We start from the raw sequence: 20,468 nt of genomic DNA, 5'->3' as shown, positions 1-20,468 counted from the left end.
ACTTTAGGAAGTTTTCAGATCCTTATACTGGGGAAATGAAGAAGGGATACGTGACGTGAGACCTATTCGAATCACCTTCAATTAACATGTGACATTGTACTATTGCCACTGGTGCAGCTCAGTTTGAAAGTAGGTCGGCTGAGTAAAGAGACTTAAATAAACATGTAAGCAACACATCGAAAAGAAAGTGACCACATTAAGAATAAGTTTTTATAGAACTGGTTGTCAAATTTTTGTATTTAAAGCTGCTGAAGACAATGTCTTTGATGCCTAGGAAAAGATACACTCCTGGAAATGGAAAAAAGAACACATTGACACCGGTGTGTCAGACCCACCATACTTGCTCCGGACACTGCGAGAGGGCTGTACAAGCAATGATCACACGCACGGCACAGCGGGCACACCAGAAACCGCGGTGTTGGCCGTCGAATGGCGCTAGCTGAGCAGCATTTGTGCACCGCCGCCGTCAGTGTCAGCCAGTTTGCCGTGGCATACGGAGCTCCATCGCAGTCTTTAACACTGGTAGCATGCCGCGACAGCGTGGACGTGAACCGTATGTGCAGTTGACGGACTTTGAGCGAGGGCGTATAGTGGGCTTGCGGGAGGCCGGGTGGACGTACCGCCGAATTGCTCAACACGTGGGGCGTGAGGTCTCCACAGTACATCGATGTTGTCGCCAGTGGTCGGCGGAAGGTGCACGTGCCCGTCGACCTGGGACCGGACCGCAGCGACGCACGGATGCACGCCAAGACCGTAGGATCCTACGCAGTGCCGTAGGGGACCGCACCGCCACTTCCCAGCAAATTAGGGACACTGTTGCTCCTGGGGTATCGGCGAGAACCATTCACAACCGTCTCCATGAAGCTGGGCTACGGTCCCGCACACCGTTAGGCCGTCTTCCGCTCACGCCCCAACATCGTGCATCCCGCCTCCAGTGTTGTCGCGACAGGCGTGAATGGAGGGACGAATGGAGACGTGCCGTCTTCAGCGATGAGAGTCGCTTCTGCCTTGGTGCCAATGATGGTCGTATGCGTGTTTGGCGCCGTGCAGGTGAGCGCCACAATCAGGACTGCATACGACCGAGGCCCACAGGGCCAACACCCGGCATCATGTTGTGGGGAGCGATCTCCTACACTGGCCGTACACCTCTGGTGATCGTCGAGGGGACACTGAATAGTGCACGGTACATCCAAACCGTCATAGAACCCATCGTTTTACCATTCCTAGACCGGCAAGGGAACTTGGTGTTCCAACAGAACAATGCACGTCCGCATGTATCCCGTGCCACCCAACGTGCTCTAGAAGGTGTAAGTCAACTACCCTGGCCAGCAAGATCTCCGGGTCTGTCCCCCATTGAGCATGTTTGAGACTGGATGAAGCGTCGTCTCACGCGGTCTGCACGTCCAGCACGAACGCTGGTCCAATTGAGGCTCCAGGTGGAAATGGCATGGCAAGCCGTTCCACAGGACTACATCCAGCATCTCTACGATCGTCTCCATGGGAGAATAGCAGCCTGCATTGCTGCGAAAGGTGGATATACACTGTACTAGTGCCGACATTGTGCATGTTCTGTTGCCTGTGTCTATGTGCCTGTGGTTCTGTCAGAGTGATCATGTGATGTATCTGACCCCAGGAATGTGTCAATAAAGTTTCCCCTTCCTGGGACAATGAATTCACGGTGTTCTTATTTCAATTTCCAGGAGTGTATAAGCAGAAGACTTTGGTAAACGAAACAGGCAGTTCGAAACAAAGCTTTCATTGACTGAAAAGTAAGCTTGCCGTCAATATACTTTATCAATTTTAAAGTAAGGCTGAGAAACATGGACATATTAAAAATATGAAAACCATCCGAAAAAGAACGATGGCTCAGCGAGAACTGTTGAGATACACGTTGGGAATTATTAAGAGAGATCGAAAAACAACTAATAGACCAGGGGACAGAAGATGCAATTAAAACTCCAGTAACAACGAAATGGAGGTGAACTAGATTTGTGGCCAAGCAAACGGATAGTGAAATGGATCATTTCTTTGGTGGAGGCCAAGAGGTAAGAAATAACTGAGACAACACTCTAATGGAAGATAGGTAGACATAATCAGAAAACATGCCGAGCAGCGTCGAGCCTATATTTGAAGCACTTCATATATGACAAAGTATAGAGGAGGCCTTTATCCATAATCAAAACGATGACTCAGTCATTCGTTATGTAATGCGCTTCGTGTTTACAAGCTTTCCTCAGCGTTTTCAAAGGGAGTACGAACTAGTCAGTCTCTGTCTATATCAGATCTTAAAAGAGCACTGACTTAACCAAAGACAGGCGGTCACCACTACGTTTTTACCTTTCATTTTTCAAAGTATAAGACTGATGCACATTAAACAATTGATTATGATTGAAAAGTAGTTTCAGGAGATGCTGTACTTCGTAGTATCTCATAATAATCGTTTGAATGAAGGTGTGGGGTGCGGTACGGCGTATAATCAGGCTGTTAGTAGCGGAGACCAAATGGCCGTAAGTGCGCTGCAGAGGTTGCTGGCAGGAGAAATCTTTCATTGAGTCACACAATTGAGAAAGGTGATAGAGAGCCAGAAAACCAGCAGCATTGTGAGTACTGAGTATGATGCAATCAGCTGCAGAGCGATGAAACAAAGTATCCGCAGAAAAAGAATAAGCTGGACCCAGGGTAACAAATTTACCATGCTATTTAAGGATTAAAAAGAAAACTGCACAACATACATCTCAGGATCAGTTTGATTTAGAACAGGCAAGGGAACCAGAGAAGCTCCTCAAGTAATAAGAGCTATACCAGAAAGAAGAGAGACCAAGAAGACGTACATCGCCTTCGGGGATACAGAGAAAACCTTCGACAGAAAAAAAAATAGAAGCAGTTCTTTAAGACAATGATAAACATAGAACTGGATGGGAGGGTCATAAGGCTCAGTGTACTCCTATACAATAACCAAAGCAGAGGGATAGACTTGAATGGAAATGTAAAGACTGCGTCCATATGAAGAGAAGCGAGACAAGATTGCGTTCTATCTATGTATTTGTTCAATATCTACATTTAAACTAAACACCGTAGGCATTAGAATCAACGGACAAGATATCCATTGCATAAGGTTTGCAGAGCCCATTACATTATCTTTTATTTTATTTTATCGTATGGCTGGGCCCCCCGTCGGGCAGACCGTTCGCCGGGTGCCGGTCTTTCAATTTGACTCCACTTCTGCGACCTGCAGTTGATGAGGATGTTAGGATGATGATGATGAGGACAGCACAACATCCAGTCCCCATGTGGAGAAAATTCCCCGACCCAGCCGGGTATAGAACCCGGGCCCAGAGGATTAATAATCCATCACGCTGACCATTCAGCTACCGGGGGCGGACAATTACATTAACTGAAGATTCTGAGAAGGAACTAAATACACTGAGGTGACAGAGGTCATGGGATACCTCCTACTGTAGTGTCGGACCTCACTTTACCTGGCGTAGTGCAGCTGTTCGAGGCGGCATGGACTCAACAAGGCGCTGGAAGTTCGTTGCAGAAATATTTATGAATGCTGCCTCTTTAGAAGTCCAAAGTTGTGAAAGTGTTCCCGGTGTAGCTTTTTGTGCACGCACCGACCTCTCGACTGTTTCCCATGTAGCGCGATCTGGTGGCCAAATCATTTCGCGAATTCTCCAAAATGTTCTCCAAACCAGTCGTGAACAATTGTAGCCCAGTGACATGGCACATTGTCATCCATAAAAATTCCATCGCTGTTTGGGAATTGAAGCCCATGACTGGCTGAAAATGGTCTCTAGGTAGCCGAACATAACTATTTCCAGTCAATGATCGGTTCAGTTGGACGAGAGGACCCAATCCACTCCATTAACGAGCCACCACTAGCTTGTACACTGCGTTGTTGACAGCTTGTTCCCATGGCTTCGTGGGGTCTGCGCCACACTCGAACCCTAGTATCAGGTCTTACAAAATGCAGTCAGGACTCATATAACCAGGCCACGGTTTTGTCCTCGTCTAGGGTCCAACTGGTATGGTCCCGAGCCTTGGAGAGGTTTCGCAGGCGATGTCGTGCTGTTACCAAAGTCACCCGCGTCGATCGTCTGATGCCACAGCCCGTTAACGCCAAATTTAGCAGCACTGTTCTAACTGCTGCTTTCAACGCACGTCCCACTTTGATTTATGTGGTTGTTTCACGCAATGTTGCTTGTCTGTTAGCACTGACAACTCTAAGAAAATGCCGCTGCTCTCCGTTGGTAAAAGGTAATACCTGAAATGTGGTGTTCTCGGCACACTCTTGACACTGCGGGTCTCGCAATATTGAATTCCTTCACGATTTCCGAAACAGATCGTCTCTTGCTTCTACCTGCAACTACCATTACGCGTTCGAAGTGTGTTAACACCCGTCGCGTCGCTAGAATCGCGTAGGAAGGCTTTTCATATGAATGACCTCAGTACAAATGACAGCTCCACTAACGCACTGCTCTTTTTTGCCTTGTGTACGCGATACTGCCGCCATCCGTATAAGTGCACATCGCTACCCCAATACTTGTCACCTCAGTATAAAATACTTCGTGTTTTATCATTAACACTAAAGAAAGTCATATTAAAAATGAAAACTTCGAAGGCCAAAGTATTAATTCTCAAAAAAGTCAATGAAGAACCAAGGAAATGCAGAGACAGATGCCTTCAGGTCTGCTACTTATGAAGCATTACCACTCCTGACACAGGTGTTACCCGGAAATGAGAAGGAGAATAGCGCTCGCTAAATAGGCCTTCAGTAACAAGAAACAGCTTCTAACAAGCGGGAACATAAGTATTAGACTTAGGAAAGAATTCATTAAAACATTTGTCTGGAGTATTTTATTGTATGTCTGTGAAACATGGGTCCCAGTGAAACAATATACACGAGGCCTGAAAGCAATGGAAATGTGTATGTGGAGAAGGATGCTCAAAATAAGCTGCAGAGAGAAAAAGTCGAACGAGCGGGTCCCCAAGGAAGTAGATGAAACAAGGGAATTAATCACAGACTATAGGAACCGAGGTGGACAGATTTCATTGGGCACATCATACGTCGCAAAGATTACTTGATCCCCATATTGAAGGAAATTAAGGAAGAGGAAGATTGTAGAAGAATCATCTGGTTTCTGTGATGGATGGATTTAAATTCAAACAGTACGCTGACACCTGGAATAATAATCGCATTAGTGCCCTTGTAAATAATTTAGTTAACGACCAGTTTCGTAGCCTATAAGCCACATCATTAGATTATATCTGATAAATTAGGAAAAGATGCTCGCTACAGTTCTGGTCAATTTATAGTTGTACTCAGTAGTAAGAAGTAGAGCAAATTACGTGCATGTTAAATTATGAGATTATACATGAAACATGGATGGGACCAAACATTCCTTGTGCGTGAATGAATGACGAAAGTAGCAAGTCGTCAGGTAAGCAGATAGTATGGGTCCACGATTCCTCAAACGTTCCTAATTTTTTTAAAAAAAACTGTAAAAACCATCAAGAAATATCCGCCTAACATAATGCAATACAAGATCAATAATCAACTAGAACACCCAGTAAATATTAAAAATTAAACACGCCTACCATGAATCCGGAACGGACTGTAGTAGGCCGAACGTAAAATACGCTGAACCGAAATGCTCAGCAGAGCAGAGACAAATATTGTTGTGGCGATAAGGCGTAGCCCTTGGAAGATGGTGACGATTTTCAGCCAAAAACTGCCCTACGTCTAATACTTCCTGCCATAATTAATCAAGATACGAGTATGATATATCAGGAGATGTTCCACATCTCGATATTCGCTACAGTCAAATTGTCGTCATTTTCATCTATAAGGTCCACCTTGATAATATTTGCCTTCATTGCTGACGCTACACCCGTTCTGATGCGGTTTGGATTCTGCCAATCTTCCTCCTCAAGTTCTCGCTGCAGTGCAGAGTAATCATCTGGAGACTCGTTAAGTTCTTTGTTCAAGAATCTCTTCTGAGATCTGAATCTTCCAGCTTCTCAGGAAGCTCCAAACAAGGCCTAAAGGCCTAAAGTTCGCAATAATAATAATAATAATAATAATAATAATAATAATAATAGTAACAATAACAATAACAATAATAGTAGTAATGTTCTGTGGCACCACGGCCCAGTGCAAGTCTTTCAACTGGACATCACTACGGAGACTTGCGTGTTCTTAAAACCAACAGCACCCGTTTTTCAAGCATGCTTTTTACACCTCTAAGCGCATTTATGACTGGCTCTTCGGAAGCTGGGTTCCGTAAATCCTGCCCCTTTGTATAGTTTATCGAGCGACTCGGATCTCATGCAACAGGTTACTAGTCGGCGTGTTTTCTTTAGGCTCACTTTGACCTTTTGGCAAGTACAGATCTGAATCACGCTGCCCAAGTGCATTTTACAGTGGAGGTACACAGTGCTTGAGCTGTGGTTCTCAGAGCGTTTGGTCTTATACCTCATTTTCTGTTAGTTAATTTTCTCAGTGTGTTATTTCATGCTGCGACTTTACTACGGTTTCTCTCTGTGTGATGTTGCAATATATAGATTATTCGTTGCTACTGTAGTGTTATCTTGAAGCTGTGAGAAAGAAGGACTGGCGTTCCAAGGCCCGGAAGCAGAGACGATGCTGAGGGCAGACGAAACTAGGAGAGATATTGCTACACGAAGTAAACAGTAAGGGGAGAGCCTTGCGAAAATGCAGACGTCCCAGACGCAGTCCCAGGGCGTTAGTTACTCTTCAAGGAATTAACATGTAACTTCATATGTCGTCTAGACGCTGTTGTATGTTGCCACCGTAGAACTATGTAACCAACAGGCACGTACTAGCGTATAAAGCCAGCTTGACACCAGCCCTGAGAACAGCAACGTCAGTAGCCTCACAAGGGTTAGAAAGAGAGCGAAAACGCCAAAAACTGCTGACCTAGCAGTCCCTACTCCGGAGAGACCGAGGGGCGGGGCTAAATGACGTATAGCAGTAGTTGCAAGCCTTATTTGGCAGAGCAGTTACTTTTTGTTTCCAGCTGAACAATGTTGAAACCAAATACGGACTTAGTTCAAGTGCATTAAAATCCCCGCCTTAGGAGCAGTAGAGAGGACCTAACTAAACCGTAATTGGCAGGCACCTGCAAGAGACCTACGGGATTGGCTAGGTGGCCTTAAGTGGGAAAAACAGTGCTCCTAAGCGACTCTTTAAACCCTACAGATTCCGCATTTTGGCAGAATTCTCAGTCAGACGATCTGGGCGCCGAATCCGCGTCCGTCGACTCCAGCCTCGCTCCAGCTCCACGTAAGTCTGCTCTCTCTTATGGAGTGCCTCAGTGAACAGTGTCACCTTCAGTATGTTTTGTTTTGCAACCAATTTGCTGCCTTAACATGCTGCTGGTGTTTGCTACTGTGGTTAACATCCACTCGTGGTACTTCTGCACTGGTTTCTGTTTAAACAGTGTTATTCATGCTTTTTCTAACCCTAGAACTAGCCTCCAGGGCATTAGTCAGTCCTGTTTGGAATAAACAACTATTTCAAAACATAATTTGTCCAACAGTCTCCACAACGTATTCACTACCAAGTATCACCACCTGCATTTCTAGTAAATGGCTGTACCAGTGTTGGCTCAGGTAGAAGAAAACAATCAAATGGCTTCACTGTGAATTGTCCTTCAGTCTTCTGCTCTGTACCGCTCGGGAGCTCAGACTGACCAGTAACCCCTTTTCTCCCTCTCCCACATATGACACGACACGACAGTGTTTCTACTTCGATGGCCGGTCCATTATGACACCAAAATAAGAGTAATGAAATGGCAATAGAAATTGTGAATGATATGTTAAATTCGGTCAGAGAAGCAGATGATAGAGAGTTGTGTGTGCCAGGAAAGAACTATGTTCGGCTCCCGGAGTACAATGTAGTACCAACTCTTCAAGAAGAGCAATGTGAGTGACAGTAAACGCAGCAAATTTCAAACGAGAAACAGCAGGAGGGTTCCAGACAGGCTGCAATATGCGTGCTGCCAGTGGCAGAGCGATCTCTACTCACAAGGAGCCGCGCAGGGCGTTGAGGGCGTAGTCGAAGGCGCTGGTGCGGCCCGGCCCGTCCAGCAGCAGGGCGCACTCCTCCCCCACGAACTGCGCATGCGCCGCGCTGCACGCTGCCACCACCGATAGCAGCAGCGCGGTCCAAGGTGGCTGCCTGCAACAACACACAAAAACCTCGCTCTTACTGGGCGTTAAAATCGATTCGATGTGGCAGCAATAAATAACATTATCGATGGTTAATCGAATAAAAATGTCATTGTTTCAGAAGGTCGGTGTCAAAAAATAAGGTTTAGAATTCAGACTATAATTCATGATTGCACTAAAATTGAGAGGAGCGAGTTTTATCAATCAATAAAAAATTTAGGGAAACTATATTTAATGATACATTATAATCTAATTTTCTGAGCAGAGATCATATCAATAGCTTTTGAAAATAATTTTTCTGCCAGAACTGAAGTCCCTTCGACTGATAATTATTTCCAAGCCACCTCATACAGACTGCAACTAAATTGTCATATTTCCATCCAGAATGTGAACCGATTACTTCCTAACTCTCTATGGGGTCCATCTGTAATTATACTAATAAATTTAGAGAAATGTTTCAATGTCTGGAGTTTTGTTTTTTTGTTTTTTTACCTTCCATGTTTCTAGAATTATATCTGAAACTTTTCTACGTACATTACTTTCCAAAGAGAGAGGGTTAACCAAAACACACATTCAAAACAGTCAAAATTTCTCTAAGTACTTCAACAGAAAAAGTATAGGTACCTTTCTCATGCTGTTAATATTCCAATATTAAAAAGAAAGTCGAATTAAGTTTTCCCATCTATGAGTTAGATGATGATGATGATGATGAAATAATATTTTCCGATGATATCGCCACAAATATCGATCTTACCACTGTATCGGCTTGTAAACAGATTAAAACTGTCGCGTATCTGGTTCCGATATAGCGATATTTCATAATTCGTGTTCCGATATCTCAACTCTGCATTGTTAACGTTACTGCTACAAACGGTTCACACTTCTTAAAGTCGGTCTGCTCAAAACATTAGGCTTTCTGACTTCACTATGAAAACATCCTTTACTTTATGTACCGTCTTTGTAGGGGTTCTCTTCAGGCATACTAAGCCGTCGCTGAAGACGAACACTGCAAAGACGTTAGAAACTGTAGCCTTCAATACTTATTTTTAGTTTCAGAATGATGCGACTCAATTTCCAAAAGAGATTTAGTTCCACTGGCACTATCAATGCAAGCTTACACAGTTATAATAACAAAACACCTCCGTCTTTTTTTTAAAAAAATGCAGCAGTATCAAATGTTCTAAAGTATTCAGTTGGTAGGCGTCATCTCTTCGAGAACATTTGAAAATCATCAAATCCCAGGAAAACCTAAAACACATTTTATCCTATTTCTGGGGTCAACAACGCTTATTGTGGAGGAATGATATCACAGGTTTTCAGATCAACGAATGGGAAGTTCCAGCACAAAAAAAAAAAAAAAAAAAAAAAAAAAAAAATGTGTGCAGTGTTGGTGATGCGAAATGGGTGAACAATATAGTACTATCTTTTTACACATTTTGAGTAACTTCTTTGCAAGTATGTATACACAAAACACTATTGTGCCACAACGAGAAACTGGATGACGTTGCTTTGTATTCGAGAGTACAAAGGTTCTAACCCCCATACTGACATACTGATTTAAGCTTTTTATGGTTTTTCTGAACCACTTCAGACAAATTCCAGCGAAGATCTCACTATCAGCACATGGCAAACTTCACGTCCTATCCTTGGTAAGTGCCTATATTATAAGAATTATTTTCTTTTCTTAAATTGAAGTACAGAGACATGACCAATATTCTCATAAAACTGCTACTACTGCTGCTACTACTACTACTACTGTTAAACTGTTAATTTATTGTCTGTAGACGTGCCCCTTGTGCTCTTATGCAAGTCTAATAAGATGTTGAATTTATAAGTTTTACGTAATTCATGGTGATTCAACAGCTCCATCTCTGGTTTTATGCAACCCGCAATGCCTTTAAAAAACTTGCAATTTTCATATTCTCTTTCTTGATGTACACAGACTACTAGACAAACAGAAAATTGAAAAGGACCTCTTTATACTAAATGTAAATAAATTTGATTTTGTAGTGGGATAGTTTTCGAATTATTCAAGAAAAATGTACAAAAATGGTCTCTAAATGCGTTTTATTTAATAAATCGAAAACTGTGGCCTCCAGTGAAAACGTATCGCCGCACAAAATGTAACTACATTAAGTTTCATGCAAAAGGCTTCTGTTCATTTATTCTATAGGACTAACAGATTGCGCATAGTGAGCAAGAGAATATGAAAATCTCGCATGTTTTTTGAAGTTGCATAGAACCTATTGGTAGGGGCAGCTGAATATCTTGTATATGTTCCAGCATACGTCTGGAACGCCTGACTATTTTAAAGAATTGCAGTTTTTTTTTGGTTTATCAAAATTGTTAACATACCCAAGGTGCTATGTCGGGCTCGGAAAGAATGACCCATATTAGTGAAGATTCCACGAATTTCGTGGGCTGATGGTGGCTGCCCAATTATGCATTATCGATCCATTTTCACTCGTAATTTTAAATTTCGTTTTTATTTAAATAAAAATTTAGATATAGAATACCCAAACTTCCAAGGAAATGTTATGCGACTGGTAAAGTAAAATCGGAGACGGTAGGACAGTCATATAATCAAAACTGGTGTCAGACAAGTTTCATGTGAAACTGTGCTGAATGTCTTACCTGAAAATTACTTCGAATAGATAGAGGGCCAACTCGTCTTAGACTCACTAGAAACAAACACACCTGAAGTTTCTGAATCAGTTAACACAGAGGAGGGCTTCAGTAATCACAAGGCTGTGGTAGCATACGTCTTATGTGGAATGTTAAGAAAGGTAGGGAAATGTTAATGACTAGCGAGTATGACAAGACACACGAGAACCAAGATGTGGACAGAAATGAAGAAAATTCAAAAGCATATACCGAACTAGATTTTGATAGGTGGAAAATATTCACCGTGGTTCAATAGCCGTGTTAGAACTGTTCTACGGTAGCAAAGAGGGCTTCATGGCAGGTTAAGCGAAGTCAAAATCGCTTGATAAAAGTTTAAGTAAGCGAAAATGACCGTAAGAAGAGTAATGAGAGAAGGATTCAATCAATGTGAAAGTAAAACTTTGCCAACCTATCTGACTAAAAACCCAAAGACGTTTTCGTAGGTCCATCCTTTTGACTGAAGGTCTTGGGTCCACAGCCAGTCGCTAAGGCCTGAAGATGTCGCATTGAACCTCCGAAAGTGGTAGCTACACAATTAATAAGGTCATAAGGGCGACTGTAGGCGTTTTCATTTTCTTACGGAGAAGTTTTGGTCTACTTATAATGAGTAATCGGATCAAAATCATTTATTCAATCACTCACCTGCCATACAGGTGCCGAAACCGGTGATGAGACAGAGAGAGGACAAAAAGAAATGCTAATATCTCATCGCATCGAGATCATTAGAAGTGGAGCACAAGCTCTGAATGTGGAGCACAAGCTCTGAATGTTCCAAAGAACCATCCTGGCATTTTTCTGCAGCGATTTAGGGAAATCACGGAAAACCTAAAACTGAATGGCTGGACGCGGATCTGAACTGCCGTCCTCCCGAATGCGCGACTAGTTCGCTAGCCACTCCGCCATCTCGCTCGGTAACAGAGCGAGGGCCGCAATGCTGATTTCGGTCTTCCGTTATTGTTCCAATGCGGAAGTTCGTGATACTTTCTCTCCTGTCAATCATCGTACGAACGCCAAAATTATGGATATTGAAGTGAGTTATTGCAGAAAAGAGTTTCTTGGACTCTCGTAGGGCTCTCGCGTTAATGAAAACAGGTTCCACGATCATAAATTTTCCACAAGTATACATTTTTAGAAGAATTGAAGACACGCTCTTTTACGGCGCTACGACAGTGGTAAAAAGCCTTTGGGCTAGAAAGAAACATTGTGTTTTGGCAGATCGCAGTTCCCATTCGTAATTGCTTTCTGAAAGTATGCTTGAGGGTATAAACTTCCTTGATGATCAAGACGTGAAGGAAGACGTGGATGATGTGAGAACGTTAAAACAGGGAAATGCTTGAGATGAGTTTAAAACGTAGTGGACTGATGATGTACGCAGAAAAAATAGGCTAGGAAAGAAGTGACTGAAAATTTGTTATCTGAAGGTGATACGACTACTGGCACATGTATTGAAGCGTACAGCAGTTAACTAGTCACTGGAAGCAACGTTCACCAGAAAATTTACGTGTTAGAAAAACTGCAAAAGTTAGAACGCAGGACCGCAAAGGAAGATATGGAAGTTGGTATCAAAACTATAGTGACGTCATAAAGCGGTGGCATGATAAGTGAGGACATCAGATTTCTAGTGCCGAGAGTGGACGGGGAAGGGATCTCAGAAGACACAATGATCTTGTGCAGAAACTGAACGTGATAGTTTAAGCTTCGTCTAAAATCGCTCTTCAATAAATTTACGAATCTTATATTGACACTGCAGTACATATTCCCAGTAATGAGGTTTGTAGTTTATTACATTCACTTGTTTAAAGGAAAACCTTCATCCAGTCATTGAAGAACAGATGAAGAAGCAGTATTTATGTGGGTTGTAAGTCCCAGTTTATATCGCAGGTAATTGTGAATCCCAATTCAGTATGAATTTTAAGGAGGCTTCCGAAAGAGCCGAGATAAAGTGAATATTCTCCTTATCGATTTGAAGGTATACCTTACGTCTAACTAACAGTGATTGTTGTTATTAAAGCGACCTAGCTTAATATAATCCAGTAAATTTGTTTCTGTAGTGTTAACTTGGGATTGTTATCTCGTCCAGCCATTTGATTCTGACTTTCCCAAATTAGTCTAGGCGAATCTTTGGTTTTGGTTTGTGGCCTAAGCGAATCTTGGCATAATGAATAATAATAGGCCATTGTCACTATAGTACGCAATTCCAGCTCGTTTTACTATTTTAAATTCCAATCTTATACAATCTGTTATTGCTTAGTTCCATGCTGCATGAATTGTATCGAAACTGGAACACATTAGTATGTAGGCCATTTATATATGAATCATATGCCGACATTTTAGGAGAGAAATGAATAGCCAGCCGCGGTGGCCGCGCGGTTCTAGGCGCTGCAGTCCGGAACCGCGGGACTGCTACGGTCGCAGGTTCGAATCCTGCCTCGGGCTTGGATGTGTGTGATGTCCTTAGGTTAGTTAGGTTTAAGTAGTTCTACGTTCTAGGGGGCCGATGACCTAAGACATTAAGTCCCATAGCGCTCAGAGCCTTTTGAACCATTTGAGAGAAATGAATATTATTAGGTGGGTTTTGTCATCGCTCTTCTTGCAAGTGAACACAAATTTAACAAAAAAGTGAGAATTTTTTTTACTCTGCTACAAATACTACAAGAATTATATATTCATCTATTGAATAAACTGATTTGTCCACAAGAAGTTATTTGAGTTTATAATTAAAATTTGTATGGTTGTCTATCAGATTTTTACAGTCATCAGGAAACGATTTAAGATCCTTGTGTTTCCGTATTAAATGTTTTTCTCAGACACTGATCAATGAAAGCCTTAATCATGAGTAATCAATGTTTTCTTCTATCTTGTAACTGCAGACGGAACTTTTTCTTTCGAACTGCTATGAAATATTTACAAGAAATTTCATTAGCGAATATTATTTTCAGTTCGGGATAATCGAAAGTGATGAATTACCACATACAACCGAGTCACAAGACATTAATGAGTGTATTATAGTGATATTAAAACGATGATTTATTTGTTGCCAAAAACTAGCAGCTATTTGAAGATCAAGATATGTTGAATTTAGCAGTTTGAGAAGTTTTAATAACTTGTTTCTTCTATTATTCTACTCCGTTCGCCGGCTAATTATCATGTACTATGTTATTGTATTTGTACAAAAACGGTGCTTTTCTGAAACTAAGGGAGAGTTCATTTACAGATAACCATTTTTCTGAAACTAAGGGAGAATTCATTTACAGATAACCACTTATTATTTTTTTCCAAAGCTTTATATCCAATTTCTGCTGTTACTGTATCTCTAATTGTAGCGCTTAGGTCATCTACAAAAAAGTACCACGTATGTGAAGAGAAGGGTCAAAAAATGGCTCTGAGCAGTATGGGACTTAACTTCTGAGGTCATCAGTCCCATAGAACTTAGAACTACTTAAACCTAAATAACCTAATGACATCACACACATCCATGCCCGAGACAGGATTCGAACCTGCGACCGTAGCGGTCTCGTTGTTCCACACTGTAGCGCCTAGAACCGCTCGGCCACCCCGGCCGGCGAAGAGAAGGGTCATTTAGATATAGAAGGAATTAGAATAGACACAACATTGAACGTTGTGGAATTCCATTCTTGATTTCTCTGACAATTAATTTTTCTCCCATTCTAGAATTAAGAATGAATCTTGCATTTTGCTGCAGAGCGTGAACTGTTTCGAAACTTCCTGGCAGATTAAAACTGTGAGGAGCCAGGTTGTGACTCGGAACGGGGATCATGACCTTTGCAGGTATTGGTCTTACCGACTGCGCTATCCGTTAAAAAGCCTGGAAGTCTTTTTGCTTTATTAATTTTTATTGGTATTCGATTTCTTTAGACATTATTCATTTAATTGTGTGACATTCTTACTGAAATCTTGTGGTATAAAAATGAGTGGAAATACGAGGCGTGTTTTTTAAGTAAGTACCGTTTTGAAATTTAAAAAGACGTCCTAAGATACCTTAATAATTTTATTTTTACATGAATGCCTGTACCTTAATCTACGCACTGACGCCCTTACAGTCTGATTTTTCCTTGTTTACGTTGTGTACTGAGTGTTTAAGATGCCTCCGATAATAGCGAGTCCATCCTACTGTGAAGTACGGGCTGTAATAAGATTTCTTAGCGCTGAAGGCCTAAAAGCTATCGATATTCATCGTGAGATCTGTGCAGTTTACGGAGAAAACATTATGAGTGATGGAATGTGAAAGTGGGTGAGAGCATTTAAAGATGGCCGCACAAATGTGCATGATGAACAACGGAGTGGACGTCCTTCGGTCGTTAATGAAAGTTTGGTTCAGGAAGTGGACAATAAGGTGAGAGAAAATAGACGCTTTACGATTTCGTCCTTGCGAGATGACTTTCGTAATGTTTCCCATAGCGTTTTGTCTGGCATTGTGACCGAGCACTTGAATTACCGAAAATTGTGCGCACGTTGGGTACCGAAAATGTTGACGGATGTTCATAAAACTAAACGTTTAGACAGTGCATTGACTTTCATTGAGCGGTACAACAACGACGGTGATGATTTCTTAAGCCAAATTGTTACGGGCGATGAAACATGGGTGGCTACGTCACTCCAGAATCAAAGCAACAGTCCATGGAAGTTGAGCAAGGGCATCGTTTTGCTGCAAGACAATACCCGTCCGCAGGTGGCGAATCAGACCAAAGATTTCATCACATCTTTTCGTTGGGAAACTCTAGATCATCCTCCGTACAGCCCCGATGTTGCGCCCAGTGACTACCATCTGTTCCTGCATTTGAAGAAACACCTGGGAGGTCAGCGTCTTCAAAACGATGACGAAGTCAAAACAGTGGTGATGCAGTGGTTAACGTCAGGCGACAGACTTCTATGAGGAGGGCATTCAAAAAATGGTACAACGTTATGACAAGTGCCTCATTATTGACGGAAAGTATGTAGAGAAGTAGACTGAGGTACAGGCTTTCATGTAAAAATAAAATTATTGAGATATCATAGCACATCTTTTCTTCAAATTTCAAAACGGTATTTACTTAAAAAACACTCCTTGTAAAAAGGCAGCTGGGTATTATCAACTATAATCATCAATCAATTTTGTCTAGCTATAGGTGTAAATAAAGCATTACATGAAAACCCAACTGCGGAGAGACGATACGATGAAACTGTTACGATTTGGAATGCTGGGGAAGCTACCAAGGGTACCTCTCCATCGTACCCCCCTCAAATTTAGTTATAAATTGGCACACTGGATAGGCCTTGAAAAACTGAAGACAGATCAATCGAGAAAACAGGAATAAGTTGTGTGGAACTATGGAAAAAATAAGCAAAATAGACAAATTGAGTAGTCCATGTGCAAGATAAGCCCCATCAAGGAGAGTGTGGGGTGCGGAGCGCCGTGGTCCCGTGGTTAGCGTGAGCAGCAGCGGAACGAGAGGTCGTTGGTTCAAGTATTGCCTCGAGCGAAAAATTTAATTTTTTATTTTTAGGCAATTATCAAAGTTCAGGCACTCATACATAATCAACTTCGCTCTCCAAAATTCCAGGACATGTTAAGATTTGCTTGGACATATGCAGGATTTGACGGTCTACACACGGAAAAATTTGAAAACGTTAAAAACATATGTTTTGACAGAGCACAGGGAAAACTGTGCGACTGTGAAACTGTTGCATTCACTTGTTGCAGTTTATGTAACAAACTCTTATGTTTTCATTAGTTTTTTGGGAGTGATTATCACATCCACAAGAAAACCTAAATCGGGAAAGGTAGAAGAACCTTTTTACCCGTTCGCCAAGTGTCCAAGTTAGGTGGGTCGAGAAAATAGTCCTGTCATGTGACGCACATGCCGTCACGAGTGTCGTATAGAATATATCAGACGTGTTTTCCTGTGGAGGAATCGGTTGACATACGACTTTGCTATCAAATGTTTTCGGTTCCCATTGGAGAAGCAAGTCCTTTCGTTTACTAATCGCACGTTTTTGCGGTGCGGTCGCAAAACAAAGACACTAAACTTATTACAGTGAACAGAGACGTCAATGAACGAACGGACAAATCATAACTTTGCGAAAATAAAGAAAGTAAACTTTTCACTCGAGGGAAGACTTGAACCAAGGACCTCTCGTTCCGTTGCTGCTCACGCTAACCAAGGCATCACGGCGCTCCTGAGCTGACTATCCTTGATGTTGCCTATCTTGCGCATGGACTACTCAGTTTGTATATTTTGCTTAGTTTTTTCATAGTTCCACACAACTTCTTCCTGTTTTCTCGATTGATCTGTGTTCAGTTTTTCAAGGCCTATCCACTGTGCCAACTTGTAACTAAATGTGAGGGGGGTACGATGGGGAGGTTCCGTTGTAAGTACTTAGTTGCTTCTGTGAGTAATCTTGGCGTAGTGGCACAAGTACTTCGTGGAAGACGTAACGGGGCGGGAGGCGGTTACCCAACGCGAGGCGGCTGTCCAGTTGCTCAGTTGCTCTCCCTGACCCGCTGCCGTCTTCCGCGGACTCATATCCCGCCGGGAAAGTGAAGCTGGGCCCTCACGTTTCTCACGGGCCCGGTGAAAGCAGCGCCCGCATGCGCATCACGAGCAGCGAAAACGCCGTCGCCCGCTCGCTGGGGCGCTGCGGCTGACTCAGCCGCGGGCGTTAGCGGCGGCACCGCTCATCCATCCTCTGGTGTCGCGCGCCCAAAATGAGTCTGTGCGACTCGATACGTGATTTTCCCGCAGAAAACTCACAGTTCGTATTAAATGACGGGTAGCCATCCACCCTAAGAAAGTATTATAGGCCCTGTGCTGCTCTTAATGTACCTATTGGGTGGTTATAATTAAAGTGTAGCTACTCACGGAGATTTACCCTGGAAAAGAACTGGTTCCACTTTTGGCCACCAGGTGCGAATCAGGCTCTGCGGATGTAAGAAAGACGTATAGAGTACTTTCGTAGGAGCACTTCTGTGAAGTCTGGAAGGTAGGAGACGAGGTACTGGTGGAAGTGGAATTGTGAGGACGGGTCGTGCGTCTGCTTGGGTAGATCAGTTGGTCAGCGTGTTCGGTCAGAGGGTTTAACTACCCTCTGTAATAATAAAATAAAAAAAAAACCTGAGTAAACGGATCAACAAGCAGCCTGAACGAGTGTCATCGGACGTCTGCCACAAACAAATTGAACGAACAATATAGAACAAAAATGAGTTGGTAGAGCACTTGCCCGCGGAAGGCAAAGGTCCCGAGTTCGAATCTCGGTCCGGCACGCAGTTTAAACCTGCCAGGAAGTTTCAGAATCAGCGCACTCCGCTGCAGAGTGAAAATTTCATTCTGGAGTCATATAGAAATGTTTCCATATGTAACAGATTAGGAACTGAACGTGGGCAAACAAGATCAAACAAGTGAGAAAATAATCCCGTAACTATATTTTTGCTGATCATACAAAAAAACTTCAGCATCAGACATAACGTTTTAATTTAGTATTTCTTTATTACTAAATCTATTCGAAACACATTTCGCAGGCAGTATCGACATATACCATTGAAAGCACCTGTAGTATTGTATAATTTTACGACTCATAGTTAATGACATACAAGGCCATAAACATTGAGATGCGTGAAAAACTAGCTTTTCTTAAAGCGGAGTGCAAATAAACCAGACAGTATTTAACAACTTCCAACAAGCTTTAAACATAATTTGAAAGCTTTTCCGAAGGGTTTGAAGTTGATTTATACGTGTGGATCTCCGATCCTTTCAAGAATCACTTGTCTCTGTTGCTGTGCGGAGGGGGGGGGGGGGGGGAGGGGGTAAGGGAGATATTGTGAGCAGCTCTGTCTGTCGTCTAGTGAAGTCATCAGAAGACCAAGAAAAAACTGCAAAATGATTTAAACACGATATGTGCATCATCCTGAAAGTGGCAAATGATCCTAAACAATAAATAGTGTGAGGTCTTCCAAATGTACCAAAACGATTTGTTAAATTTCGGTTGTCGATAGATCACACAAATTCAAAGGTTGTCGATTCAACTAAATACTTAAAGATTACAGTTACGAATAGTATACGTTGGAATCATCATATGGGAAATGTTGTGGGGAAGGTGAACCAAAGGCAGCTTTTTATTCACATAGCTGCGCTTGTCCGTTCTCTTATGGAGTATTGTTGGGTAGTATGGGATCTTTACCAAATGCGGATGAGAGAGAACACCGAAAAAGTTCAAAGAAGATCAGTTCGTTTTGCATCACCGCGAAGTATGAGAGAAAGTGTCACGGATATCATAAGTCACTTGCGATTTCAAACATTAAAACGACGGTGTTTTTCGTTGCGGCGAGATCTTTTCGCGAAAATTCAGTCATCAACTTTCTACTCCGAATACCAGAATAATTTTGGACTATCACAACGTATAGAGAAATGACAACCGTAATAAAATAAGGGAAATCAGAGCTGACATGATAAAATGTTGGTGCTCATATTCCCACATGCTATACGAGGGTGGAACGGACGAGGAATAGTCTGAAAGTGGTTCTGTGAACCCCCTGCCAACTGTTTAAACGTGAATTCCAGAGTAATCATATAGATGTAGGTTTAGATAAATGTAAGTACATTAGCAATGAGTAACAAGTTTGTATGTTCGTCTACAACGAATAGTCTCTCAATTAATGGTTGATTAATTACAAATAGAATATAAAATGTATAATATTACGTAGGTAAAATCAAGTGCACTATGTGTGAAACCGTGACGCAGTTGTGACGGCTCCAGCCCGCCTCACCACACACTAAGCGATGAGCTATTGTTAGGGTAGAAAACAGATTGTCTGTATAACGACGATATTTCCAGGAAACGAGCAGGTGACTGAAAGTGTAGGTCGTCTTCCCGTTCCTTGCAGGCAAAACTCGAAGAGGAAGCCACAAACCGAGGGGCACTAAGATAAATGCAAATTAGAAGAAAAGCAATATATTCATTTTTGTGTTCTTGTTTCATTACTTATTTTCTTTTCATATTATTCCTATTAATAATGATTTTATGTATATTTATTGTTAAATCATATTCCATAAATTGTTATGTCTTCCTTGTAGGAAGTGTGGTTCTTTAATGGAGACAGGAGCGAGGAACAGGCGCCGTTCATGAACAGAGAATTCAGATGTTAATTTATTTTATATCTAATATCAAATAACAAAAATGGCTTTGAGCACTATGGGACTTAACATCGGAGGTCATCAGTCCCCTAGAACTTAGAGCTACTTAAACCTAACTAACCTAAGGACATCACACAACACCCAGGAATCACGAGGCACAGAAAATCCCTGCCCCAACGGGAATCGAACCCGGGAACCCGGGCGTGGGAAGCGATAACGCTACCGCACGACCACGAGATGCGGGCATTTGAAACTGGGACTGACCGGCTAGCGGCCGACACCGCATTAATTAATATCTGTATTATTGTATTGTTGGAGTTAAGACCTTAAAAATAATACGGTAATGAAGAGTATTTGTAATGTATTGCATGAACTGTACATCCTGCTTTAGGCACACGTGACGGCTGTTTTCCAGGCTAGAGGGACTGTAAAAAAAAAAAAAAAAAAAAAAAGGACTTTGTATGGGCGCTGATGACCGCG

At 42.2% G+C, this 20,468-nt stretch overlaps 1 protein-coding gene across 1 annotated transcript in view; it reads right to left on the bottom strand.

Moving 5' to 3' along the window:
* The window catches only part of LOC126354003 (peroxidase-like), a 268,422-nt gene that overhangs the window by 151,634 nt on the left and 96,320 nt on the right, over nt 1-20,468 (bottom strand). The window contains exon 2 of the mRNA XM_050003316.1: nt 8,054-8,206. Within this exon, the coding sequence (XP_049859273.1) occupies nt 8,054-8,206 (153 nt within the window). The remainder of the gene's footprint in view (nt 1-8,053; nt 8,207-20,468) is intronic.

Source organism: Schistocerca gregaria, chromosome 1, assembly GCF_023897955.1.
Source record: "Schistocerca gregaria isolate iqSchGreg1 chromosome 1, iqSchGreg1.2, whole genome shotgun sequence".
NCBI lineage: Eukaryota > Metazoa > Arthropoda > Insecta > Orthoptera > Acrididae > Schistocerca > Schistocerca gregaria.
Note: the sequence above shows the minus strand (reverse complement) of the source record. Positions and strands in the feature narration are given on the sequence as shown.